The 12,611-nt window shown below is 40.6% G+C and overlaps 1 protein-coding gene across 1 annotated transcript; it reads right to left on the bottom strand.

Annotated features, from left to right (window-relative positions):
- Window positions 1-8,993: 8,993 nt before the first annotated feature.
- LOC137217054 (putative G antigen family E member 3) lies at window positions 8,994-11,503 on the bottom strand. Its single transcript, XM_067723298.1, has 4 exons — window positions 11,429-11,503; window positions 10,918-11,002; window positions 9,986-10,111; window positions 8,994-9,016 (listed from the first exon to the last, which is right to left on the bottom strand). Exons 1-4 carry the CDS (start codon window positions 11,501-11,503, stop codon window positions 8,994-8,996), a joined length of 309 nt encoding a protein of 102 aa, XP_067579399.1.
- Window positions 11,504-12,611: the final 1,108 nt, after the last annotated feature.

The following is a 12,611-nucleotide window of genomic DNA, read 5'->3' as shown; positions in this document are numbered from 1 at the left end:
TCGTTCTCAAGATTGCTTTGGCTATTCGGGGTCTTTTGTGTTTCCATACAAATTGTGAAATTTTTTGTTCTACTTCTGTGAAAAATGCCAGTGGTAGTGTGATAGGGATTGCATTGAATCTGTAGATTGATTTGCGTAGTAGAGTCATTTTCAAAATGTTGATTCTTCCAATCCAAGAACATGGTAAATCTCCCCATCTATTTGTATCATCTTTCTTTCATCTGTGTCTTATAATTTTCTGCATACAGGTCTTTTGTCTCCTTAGGTAGGTTTATTCCTAGATATTTTATTCTTTTTGTTGCATTGGTAAATGGGAGTGTTTTCTTCATTTCACTTTCAGATTTTTCATCATTAGTGTATAGGAATGCCAGAGATTTCTGTGCATTAATTTTGTATCCTGCAACTTTACCAAATTCATTGATTAGCTCTAGTAGTTTTCTGGTAGCATCTTTAGGATTCTCTATGTATAGGATCATGTCATGTGCAAACAGTGACAGCTTTACTTCCTCTTTTCCGATTTGGATTCCTTGTATTTCCTTTTCTTCTTTGATTGCTGTGGCTAAAACTTCCAAAACTATGTTGAATAAGAGTGGTGAGAGTGGGCAACCTTTTCTTTTTCCTGATCTTAGTGGAAATGCTTTCAGTTTTTCACCATTGAGAACGAGGTTGGCTGTGGGTTTGTCATATATGGCCTTTATTATGTTGAGGAAAGTTCCCTCTAGGCCTAGTTTCTGAAGGGTTTTTATCATAAATGGGTGTTGAATTTTGTCAAAAGCTTTCTCTGCATCTATTGAGATGATCGTATGTTTTTTCTCCTTCAATTTGTTAATATGGTTTATCACATTGATTGATTTGCATATATTGAAGAATCCTTGCTTTCCCGGAATAAATCCCACTTGATCAAGGTGTATGATCCTTTTAATGTGCTGTTGGATTCTGTTTGCTAGTATTTTGTTGAGGATTTTTGCATCTATGTTCATCAGTGATATTGGCCTTTAGTTTTCTTTCTCTGTGACATCCTTGTTTCGTTTTGGTATCAAGGTCATGGTGGCTTCGTAGAATGAGTTTGGGAGTGTTCCTCCCTCTGCTATATTTTGGAAGAGTTTGAGAAGGATAAGTGTTAGCTCTTCTCTAAATGTTTGATAGAATTCGCCTGTGAAGCCATCTTGTCCTGGGTTTTTGTTTGTGGGAAGATTTTTAATCACAGTTTCAGTTACAGTGCTTGTGACTGGTCTGTACATATTTTCTATTTCTTCCTGATTCAGTCTTGCCAGGTTGTGCATTTTTAAGAATTTGTCCATTTCTTCCAGGTTGTTCATTTTATTGGCGTAGGGTTGCTTGTAGTAATCTCTCATGATCTTTTGTATTTCTGCAGTGTCAGTTGTAACTTCTCCTTTTTCATTTGTAATTCTATTGATTTGAGTCTTCTCCCTTTGTTTCTTGATGAGTCTGGCTAATGCTTTCTCAATTTTGTTTATTTTCTCAAAGAACCAGCTTTTAGTTTCATTGATCTTTGCTATCGTTTCCTTCATTTCTTTTTCACTTATTTCTGATCTGTTCTTTATGATTTCTTTCCTTCTGCTAACTTTGTGGGGTTTTGTTCTTCTTTCTCTAACTGCTTTAGGAGCAAGGTTAGGTTGTTTATTCGAGATGTTTCCTGTTTCTTAAGGTAGAATTGTATTCTATAAACTTCCCTCTTAGAACTGCTTTTGCTGCATCCCATAGTTTTCGGTCGTAATGTCTCCATTGCCATTTGTTTCTAGGTATTTTTTAAATTTCTTTGATTTCTTCAGTGAACACTTCATTATTAAGTAGTGTATTGTTTAGCTTCCATGTGTTTGTATTGTTTACAGATCTTTTCCTGTCATTGATATCTAGTTTCATAGCCTTGTGGTCGGAAAAGACACTTGATAAAATTTTAATTTTCTCAAATTTACCAAGGCTTGATTTGTGACGCAAGATATGATCTCTCCTGGAGAATGTTCCATGAGCACTTGAGAAAAATGTGTATTCTGTCGTTTTTGGATGGAAGGTCCTATAAATATCAATTAAGTCCATATTGTTAATGTATCATTTAAAGCTTGTGTTTCCTTATTTATTTTCATTTTGGATGATCGGTCCACTGGTGAAAGTGGGGTGTTAATGTCCCGTAGTATGAATGTGTTACTGTTGATTTCCCCTTTTATGGCTGTTAGTATTTGCCTTATGTATTGGGGTGCCCCTATGTTGGGTGCATAAATATTTACAATTGTTATATCTTCTTCTTGGATTGATCCCTTGATCATTACGTAATGTCCTTCTTTGTCTCTTCTAACACTCTTTATTTTAAAGTCTATTTTGTCTGATATGAGAATTGCTACTCCAGCTTTCTTTTGGTTTCCATTTTCATGGCATATCTTTTTTCATCCCCGTGCTTTCAGTCTGTATGTGTCTCTAGGTCTGAAATGGGTCTCTTTTAGAGAGCATATATATGGGTCTATTTTTGTATCCATTCAGCCAATCTGTGTCTTTTGATGGGAGCATTTACTCCATTTATATTTAAGGTAATTATTGATATCTATGGTCCTATTCCCATTTTCTTAGTTGTTTTGGGTTCGTTATTGTAGGTCTTTTCCTTGTTTTGTGTTTCTTGCCTAGAGAAGTTCCTTTAGCATTTGTTATAAAGCTGGTTTGGTGGTGCAGAAGTCGTTCAGCTTTTGCTTGTCTGTAAAGGTTTTAATTTCTCCGTCAAATCTGAATGAGATCCTTGCTGGGTAATCTTGGTTGCAGGTTTTTCTCTTTCATCACTTTAAATATGCCCTGCCAGTCCCTTCTGGCTTGCAGAGTTTCTGCTGAGAGTTTAGCTGTTAACCTTATGGGGATTCCCTTGTGTGTTGTTTGTTGTTTTCCCCTTGCTGCTTTTAATATGCTTTCTTTGTATTTAATTTGTGACATTTTATTAATATGTATCTTGGCATATTTCTACTTGGATTTATCCTGTATGGGACTCTCTGTGCTTCCTGGACTTGATTAACTATTTCCTTTCCCATATTAGGGAAGTTTTCAACTGTAATCTCTTCAAATATTTTCCCAGTCCCTTTCTTTTTCTCTTCTTCTTCTGGAACCCTTATAATTCAAATGTTGGTGCGTTTAATGTTGTCCCAGAGGTCTCTGAGTCTGTCCTCAGTTCTTTTCATTCTTTTTTCTTTATTCTGCTCTGCAGTAGTTATTTCCACTATTTTATCCTCCAGGTCACTTATCCGTTCTTCTGCATCAGTTATTCAGCTATTGATCCCATCTAGAGTATTTTTAATTTCATTTATTGTGTTGTTCATCATTGTTTGTTTCATCTTTATTTCTTCTAGGTCCTTGTTAAATGTTTCTTGCATTTTGTCTATTCTATTTCCAAGATTTTGGATCATCTTTACTATCATTATTCTGAATTCTTTTTCAGGTAGACTGCCTATTTCCTCTTCATTTGTTAGGTCTGGTGGGTTTTTATCTTGCTCCTTCATCTGCAGTGTGTTTTTCTGTCTTCTCATTTTGCTTATCTTACTGTGTTTGGGGTCTCCTATTTGCAGGCTGCATGTTCGTAGTTCCTGTTGTTCTTGGTGTCTGTCACCAATGGCTAAGGTTGGTTCAGTGGGTTGTGTAGGCTTCCTGGTGGAGGGGACTAGTGCTTGTGTTCTGGTGGCTGAGCCTGGATATTATCTCTCTGGTGGGCAGCTGTACGTCTGGTGGTGTGTTTTGAGGTGTCTGTGGACTTCTTATGATTTTAGGCAGCCTCTCTGCTAATGGGTGTAGTTGTGTTCCTGTCTTCATAGTTGTTTGGCATAGGGTGTCCAGCACTGTAGCTTTTTGGTCGTTGAGTGAAGCTGGGTGCTGGTGTTGAGATGGAGATATCTGGGAGATTTTCACCATTTGATGTTATGTGGAGTTGGGAGGTCTCTTGTGTACCAGTGTCCTGTAGTTGGCTCTCCCACCTCAGAGGCAAGCACTGACTCTGGGCTGTAGCACTAAGAGCCTTTCATCCACACGGCTCAGAAAAAAAAGAGAGAAAAAGTAGAAAGAAAGAAATAGTAGAAGTAGAAAGAAAAAAGAAAGAAAGAAAGAAAGAAAGGAAGAAAGAAAGAAAGAAAGAAAGGAGGGAGAGAGGGAGGGAAGGAGGAAGGAAAGAAGGAAGGAGGGAAGGAAGGAAAAAAATAAAGAAAGAAAAAAGATAAAGTAAAATAAAATAAAGTAAGTTAAAATATAGTAAAGTTATTAAAATAAAAACTAATTATTAGAAAAAAGAAAGTAAAAATATTTTAAAAAATCAGCAATACAGATGGAGAGAACCCTAAGACAAATGGTGGAAGCAAAGCTATACAGACAAAATCTCACACAGAAGCATACACATACACACTCACAAAAAGAGGAAAAGGGGGAAAAAAATCATAAACCGTGCTCTCAAAATCCACCGCCTCAATTTGGGAAGATTCGTTGTCTAAAGGAGGGAAGGAAGGTAAGAAAGAAAGAAAGAAGATAAAGTAAAATAAAATAATTAAAATAAAAAGTAATTATTAAGAAAAAAATTAAAAAACAAACAATAGGGCTTCCCTGGTGGTGCAGTGTTTGAGAGTCCGCCTACTGATGCAGGGGACACAGGTTCGTGCCCTGGTCTGGGAAGATCCCACATGCCACGGAGCAGCTGGGCCCGTGAGCCATCGCCGCTGAGCCTGCGTGTCTGGAGCCTGTGCTCTGCAACGGGAGAGACCACAACAGTGAGAGGCCCACGTACTGCAAAAAACAGACAAACAAACAAAAAAAAAAACAAAGGACGGATAGAACACTAGGAAAAATGGTGGAAGCAAAGCTATACAGACAAAGTCTCACACAGAAGCATACACATGCACACTCACAAAAAGAGGAAAAGGGGAAAAAATCATAAATCTTCCTCTCAAAGTCCACCTCCTCAATTTGGGATGATTCATTGTCTATTGATGTATTCCACAGATGCAGGGTACATCAAGTTGATTGTGGAGTTTTAATCTGCTGCTTCTGAGGCTGCTGGGAGAGATTTCCCTTTCTCTTCTTTGTTCTCACAGCTCCCATGGCCTCAGCTTTGAATTTGGCCCCACCTCTGCATGTAGGTCATGGAGGGCCTCTATTCTTCACTCAGACAGGACGGGGTTAAAGGAGCAGCTCCTTTGGGGACTCTGGCTCACTCAGGCGGTGTGACGTTGCACCAGCCTGAGGCGTGCCAAGCATTCTCCCGGGACCCTGGCAGTGGCGGGCTGCACAGGCTCCCCGGAAGAGGGGTGTGGATAGTGACCTGTGCTCGTACACAGGCTCCTTGGTGGCGGCAGCAGCAGCCTTAGCATCTCACGCCCCGTCTCTGGGGTCCGCCCTTTTAGCCGCGGCTCGCGCCCGTCTCTGGAGCTCCCTTAAGCAGCATTCTTAATCCCCTGTCCTCGCGCACCAGGAAACAAAGGGGGAAGAAAACGTCTCTTTCCTCTTCGGCAGGTCCAGACTTTACCACGGACTCCCTCCCGGCTAACCGTGGTGCACTATCCCCCTGCAGGCTGTGTTCACGCCGCCAACACCAGTCCTCTCCCTGCGCTCCGACCGAAGCCCGAGCCTCAGCTCCCAGCCCCGCCCGCCCCGGCGGGTGAGCAGACAAGCCTCTCCGGCTGGTGAGTGCTGGTCAGCCCTGATTCTTTTTTTTTTTCCAAAAAGAAGAAAAAGACAAAAAAACGGATGGATAGAACCCTAGGACAAATGGTGGAAGCAAAGCTATACAGACAAAATCTCACACAGAAGCATACACATACACATTCACAAAAAGAGGAAAAATCATAAATCTTGCTCTCAAAGTCCACCTCCTTAATCTGGGATGATTCGTTGTCTATTCATGTATTTCACAGATGCAGGGTACATCAAGTTGATTTTGGAGCTTTGATCTGCTGCTTCTGAGGCTGCTGGGAGAGATTTCCCTTTCTCTTCTTTGTTCTCACAGCTCCCAGGGGCTTGTATTTGGATTTGGCCCCAACTGTGCATGTCGGTCGGTGGAGGGCATCTGATTTTCGCTCAGAAAGGACGGGGTTAAAGGAGGAGCTGTTTCTGGGACTCTGGCTCACTCAGGCCTGGGGGAGGAAGGGGCACGGTGTTCTGGGAGAGCCTGCCACGGCAGAGGCCGTCGTGACGTTGCACCAGCCTGAAGCGCTCCGTGCGTTCTCCCTGGGAAGTAGTCCCTGAATCCCGGGACCATGGCAGTGGAAGGCTGCAGAGGCTCCCCGGAAGGGGAGTGTGGATAGTGACCTGTGCTCACACACAGGCTTCTCTGTGGTGGCAGCAGCAGCCTTGGCATCTCATGCCTGTCTCAGGGGTCAGTGCTTTTAGCCGCGGCTGGCGCCCGTCTCTGGAGCTCCTTTAAGCAGCGCTCTTAATCCGCTGTCCTCACTCACCAAGAAAAACAGAGGGAAGGAAAAGTAACTTGCCTCTTCGGCAGGTCCAGATATTTCCCCGGACTCCATGCCAGTTAGCCGTGGTGCACTAACCCCCTGCAGGCTGTGTTCACGCCGCCAACCCCAGTCCTCTCCCTGTGCTCCGACCAAAGCCCAAGCCTCAGCTCCCAGCCCTGCCCGCCCCGGAGGGTGAGCAGACAAGCCTCTCGGGCTGGTCAGTGCCAGTCGGCACCGATCCTCTGTGGGGGAATCTCCCCAATTTGCCCTCCGCACCCCTGTTGCTGTGCTCTCCTCCGTGGTTCCAAAGTTTCCCCCTCCGCCACCCGCAGCCTCCGCCCGTGAAGGGGCTTCCTAGTGTGTGGAAACCTTTCCTCCTTCACAGCTCCCTCCCACGGGTGCAGGTCCCGTACCTATCCTTTTGCCTCTGTTTATTCTTTTTTATTTTGCCCAACCCTGGTACGTGGGGAGATTCTTGCCTTTCGGAAGGTCTGAGGTCTTCTGACAGCATTCACTAGGTGTTATGTAGGAGTTGTTCCACGTGTAGATGTATTTCTGGTGTGTCTTTGGGGAGGTAGGTGATCTCTGCGTCTTACTCTTCCGCCATCTTCCCCTCGTCCCTGACATATGGTCCTTATTCATCCATCTCCCTCTTTTCAGTTGAGTACAGGATGTTCCTCCTTGCTCCACCTTAGAGTACAGCTGTGGCCTACAGAACTGCTCAGTGCCTTAGGGTACAGCTGTGGGCTCCGCGCCAGCAGAGAGACTCACCACCTGTGGTGTCTATCACTGAACATCTCCGATTCTGCATCATGCTGTGGGACTAGGGACATAGGGAGTTGATACAATGCTGATATTGCTTTTGCTTCCATAAGAAACATTTTAGACCTATTTGGGGTAGTTGTCTCCTTACCAGTCAAATCAATGGACATGTGGTAACTCAATCTAAAAACTTCAATAGTGCCCTTTATGGCCCTGTTAGCCACCACAGTGCTGTTTAAGGAATGCCTAACCACTTGACAGAGACTGTGGTATTGAGTTGTGTGGAGCACAAACTTAAGCCCATAGTAGGACTTTAAGGCAGCATTTGCCAGGCCTCTGTCATTTGTAAAACAACTTTAAAGTTGATGCCATGTCTGATAACTACATAACTTATTTAAATCAAATCAGTTTCTTGGCTCAAATTCATTTATAAAGTTAACCTATTATCCCAACCTGAAATTCAAAAGCAATATCATTTGCTACAGATGTAACTGCAAAAAGTAAAAAACCATGAACATTTAAACAAAAACACAGAATATAATTAATGGATCATATCCATTTGTACTGTAACTCCTTCTCTCTCTCTCCATATGTATCTGTGTATTTGTGTGTGTGTGTGTGTGTGTGTGTGTGTGTGTGTGTGTGTATGTCAGCTCACTTTTTCTTCACGGCAGTACTTTACTGTAAATATTAGATTATAATTTCTATTTTAGAAATAGATAAATACACGCAACGAATTTAAGTATTTTCCATCATCACACAGCCAGTATGTCAGAGCCAGGATTGAAACCAATGGCTATTTCATGCCATAGCTTTTATGGAGACAGAGTAGGTAGGACCCAAGTAATTTTCCCTCAGCAGGTCCCTCTGGTTCATTTCACTTTTTTTCTACCTAATCCTTCCATCCAGTTCTACAACCTAGGAACCTCTCACGTATTTTGTGGAAAATTAGGATACTCCAAATTTAGACACATTTTTCAATTGGACCACAGATTTTCAGTCCTGTGTTTGATCAGGTAAATATTTCTAAACTTCTGTAAGAGGGAGGAATAATTGCTGTTTATAATCACCTACCATTCTATAAGCAGAGTAGATTTTGAATGTAGTACTTTGTTGCAGAAGTGTTTTATTGAGGTGTAAGGGGCTCAGAGATGTAATGTAAAAACGTACTGTAATTTATCACATTAACCAATTAATGCAGAAATAAGGTGCTATGATTTCAAGAGATGCACTGTAAGTGTTTGATGAAATTCTACATATATTCAAGTTTAGTATACTTAGCAAAACAGGAACAGAATGGAACTACCTTATTTTGATAAAGTGTACCTATGAAAAAGCACAGTAAACATTATACTGAAATGTGAAAACTTTTACATTTCTGATCAGGATAAAGACAGGGATATCCACTAGTAAATAGTATTGGAGGGTCCTGTCCAATACCATAAATGAGAAGAAGAAATAAAAGGTATACTGTTCAAAATGGCAAAACCAGAACATTATTCAAAGATGATATGATTGTGTTATTTTTCAAATCCAAAAGGATCAATACATAAACTTCTGGAATTAATAAGCATATTTAGCAAAGTTGCTGGACAATAAGTCAGTTCACATTTTTTCTCTATATACAGTCTCAAATACGTAAAAACTTGCAAAAAAGATACAATTTTCAAAAACATCAAATACCTGGGAATACATTTAATAAAATTATGCAAGAATTCTTTGAAGAAAGTTGTAAAACTTTATTGAGAGATGGTGAACAGTCAAATTTCCAACATAGGGACAGCGTACTTGGCTTCAGTCTACTTTTGTTTAAATCCGTGGTTGCCCTTCACCTATAATGAAAAGAAAATCGAGGCAAATTAATTTGCAGAACTTTATTTAACTGACTATAGCCATACAAAGGACACTACACTTTTGTTGGATTAAAGGCAGTCCCTAGGGGTGACCCTTTGGCTTGCATCCAGTTAATCTCTGTATAGATATTGAAGGTAAACTTTTAGTCATATAAACAGCAATTTGAATCACATCACTTTTTAGTGCAATAAGGAAACAAAGAGACTGTTCCAGTTCAGTGCAAATTTAATCAAATTAACTTATTTAAAGGTAGGTATAGGTAGAAAGGGAAAAATAACATACTTTCAGTAATAATCCAACCAAACATAAAACCTAAGGAAAAATATGTTTTCAATGTTTTCACGTGAAATAATATTTTGAATAAAAGATGTGCTTGGAACAAGCTAAGCAAAGTAAACAGAAAGGCCATTATTGCATTTGTTTTGTCTCTATTGTGGAAAAATGCAAAAATGTTTCTTTGGGATATTTTAGTCTTTATGTTGCTATTTTAAGTAGGGTAAACATTTGTCCCCATTATCACCCATTCTCTTGTCTCTACACACTTAAAAGCATTTCCATTTATACAAAGAAATTACATATCCACACTAGTTTTAAATCATTACCACTATAGATGACATCAAAATATAAACTGATGTTTACTATAATGTGTTTTTTTGAAAAGCAGGCCTTTATGAAATATCTGAAAATTATTAGTTGTTGACTAAATGACTTATACTCAAAAGTGAGAAAATACTTTTGGATCTTAAAACGCAATATAAATTTTACCCAAATGGTTCCCATCCTTGATGACTTAATATGACAGTCACTGTGGTCTGAATTGCCATTCTAATAACCTTTGTATGTGAAGTCTGTTATTAAAACAGCAGTAAAGTTACCTTTATATTAAAAAATATATAATATTTTAGAAAATAAAGACTCCATAATTTCCATCTTAATAGATAACAAACCTGCTTCTGGCATTTTAATGGGCTCTAGACTTGGTAGAATCTCCTCCTTGACATCAGGACCATCCCCAGGCTCATCCACAGTCTTCAGCAGAGGCAGTTCCTGTTGATCAGCTTCCATAGCAGGTCCTTAAAAATAAAAAGGTCATTATATTAAGATGTAAAACCATGAAATATGAACAAGGAAATAATAGTCATTCCCTCATCATTATGAAATAAAAGCCTAGATACTCGTATGGTAATAAATGTGATGCATAAGAATCCCAAGAGCATTAGCTTCAGGAGTCTGTTGCCAGAAAAAAGGAAAACAAGTTGTTCAAATATTACCCTTTCCTTCCTTACTCCAGGCTACCCCCAGAAATCTTAATTGTCCCTTTTGTACTAAGCTGTTATTGTACTTGTGTATTAAATCAGTGATTTGTTAGGGTCTTTCTGACTAGTTTATAAGTTTCAGACAGAAATTAGGTCTGTCATTGGCTCTGAGACTCCAAGCACTTAGTACATTACATGGCATGAGCAGGCACTAATAAATGTTGTGTGGGAAAAAGTCTTAAAAAATGAAAATATCAGCAAAATGGCAGGTTAGGTAGTCCCAAACTTTCATTCTCCCATAGAAACATAAATAAAATAACACACTGGCTGAACAAACTATATAGGAGCTCTGTAATGCACTCAAAGGTTAACATACGAAAGCCCAATGAAGAAAAAGCCACTTTCAGAATGTTAGGAAAGTTTTCTGACATTTTTCCTTGTCTTCACTCCACATTTTCCCCAGAGTAGTAGCAAGAATTGTTTGAAATATTTTTCTAATGTTTCTTTCCTCTTGAATCCGGTGTGTCATAATGCATGATGTACAAATACAACTCCACCACCCATAGACCCACAAGGACTCTTATCCCCTCTCTTTTCAACTTGAGCCACAGGTGCTCCTTCACCTTCAATGTCCTGAGCAGATATAGTATCCTGATTCTCAGACGGTGGTTCCTCTAGTTGAGGTGGTTTATCACTGGGCTGCTGAGCCTAGGGGTGTGATTTTGTTCACAAATTTTAAAAATCAATAATTTATGAATGTATATAATACATACATATATTTAATCATAAGTCTAAATATATTTTCCAACAGTAATACACACACAGACACACACACACAATTTTTTTCTTAATAAAATTGTTACTCTTCTCGCAGACACAAACTGTTTTAATCTACACTGAAATGGATGTGTGTAATCCATTATTGACTAGTATAGGACAACAGGTAGGAAACTTAAGAGCACACCCATCCAGGCAAGAACAGAATTTAATCGTCCTGGGTCAATGTTTTTTTCATGAGATTCCATTATCATTTTTTATCAATATGGAAGACAATATGAATGTATATGTACTAGTTCAACAACAATAAATAAATTGATTCTGGTAATGGAAAACATTAAATGTTGAAGCACTCACAACAAGAGGCCCAACAACCTGGGAAGACTCTCTTCTTCCTGCAGATTTGGATCTTCTTCTTACATGCCCACTCATATTTCTCACTGGAAAAGAAATATTATAATTTGAAAACTACACGTAAGAGGATAGCTATATATGAACACTATGACAAAATGCTTATTTGTATTTAATACCAAATAAGCCTTTGTTTATGTGTGTGAGCAACAAACAGGCGTAGAAATCACCTTAAGACACATGGTAAAAAATGGGGGCTTTCCTAATGAGGTTTCATTTCACAACTGGACTCATCACGGAAACACTAGAAAATCAGAACTTGAGTGAATACTGGTTTTGCCATACCACATTTACTATGCACATGCCCGCAACCGCCAAATAAACTTTTGTGGGTGAGCATAGACAGGTTCATTCTTTTACATAGTGCCTATGGCTGCTTTCTCAAAGAACGACTTGCCCACTTCTCCCTTGGTACCCTGTTCAGGGCACTACAAATCTCGGTATGCAGTCACAACCTCACAGTGGTCCGACTTCTAGGCCTTTCCTTTACCGTCTGCCCTGCCTCCTGCCTGGGGCCCCACTGCAGACTCCGGATTCTGTGCTCTGTCGTCAGTTTCAGGGCCACCAGGACAAAGATACCTCAAATAGCACACCTAAGACTCACCCCTCTTTCATCTGACCCACTGCCCTCCACCGCCCACCACCCTCCCTCTCCCGCCAACAGTACGAGAGCCATGGCAGCCAGGACAGCTGTGAGGAGAATGTCGATGACCTCGAGGACCTTCCTCCACAGATGCTACAGATCACTCCATTCAACTCGCGGGAAGCCCGCTGGCTTCCCCTCACACTTACACCTAACTCCTGGGAGTACTGCTATGAGTACTGGCTGAGTTTCACTGAGCGAGACCCTCTGCTGGCACAGCAATTGACACAGAAGATGGACGGCAAGGCGCATGCGTGTCAACGGACAAGCTTGCGCCACAAACGACGTTCACAAAAACGTGCATGCATAGCAGTGGGCATGCGCAGGGAGTAGGTCTTGTGTGGCACAGCCTGAGGATTTCCCACTGCTACAGAGAGACCTGGAAGTTCAAGCCCTCCTAAGGCCCAAAGTGGACTTCAAAGAACTTTTGTTTTTCCTACCAACCTTTCTTCCATGTCCAGTAACTTTGGGGAAGATCAGCCCCAG

Source organism: Pseudorca crassidens, chromosome X (genome assembly GCF_039906515.1).
Source record: "Pseudorca crassidens isolate mPseCra1 chromosome X, mPseCra1.hap1, whole genome shotgun sequence".
NCBI lineage: Eukaryota > Metazoa > Chordata > Mammalia > Artiodactyla > Delphinidae > Pseudorca > Pseudorca crassidens.
The sequence above is the reverse complement of the archived record's forward strand: the minus strand, read 5'-3'. Positions and strand labels throughout refer to the sequence as shown.

Bases quoted from the DNA above. Each gene is read 5' to 3' on its own strand.
- LOC137217054 (XM_067723298.1), bottom strand. From the start codon at position 11,503: ATGAGTGGGCATGTAAGAAGAAGATCCAAATCTGCAGGAAGAAGAGAG. The intron at 10,112-10,917 runs GTGAAGGAGCAC...TTTATTTTTAAG, and splicing joins ATCTGCTCAGGACATTGAAG to GACCTGCTATGGAAGCTGAT. The intron at 9,017-9,985 runs GTTTGTTATCTA...TTTTCATTATAG, and splicing joins CATTAAAATGCCAGAAGCAG to GTGAAGGGCAACCACGGATT.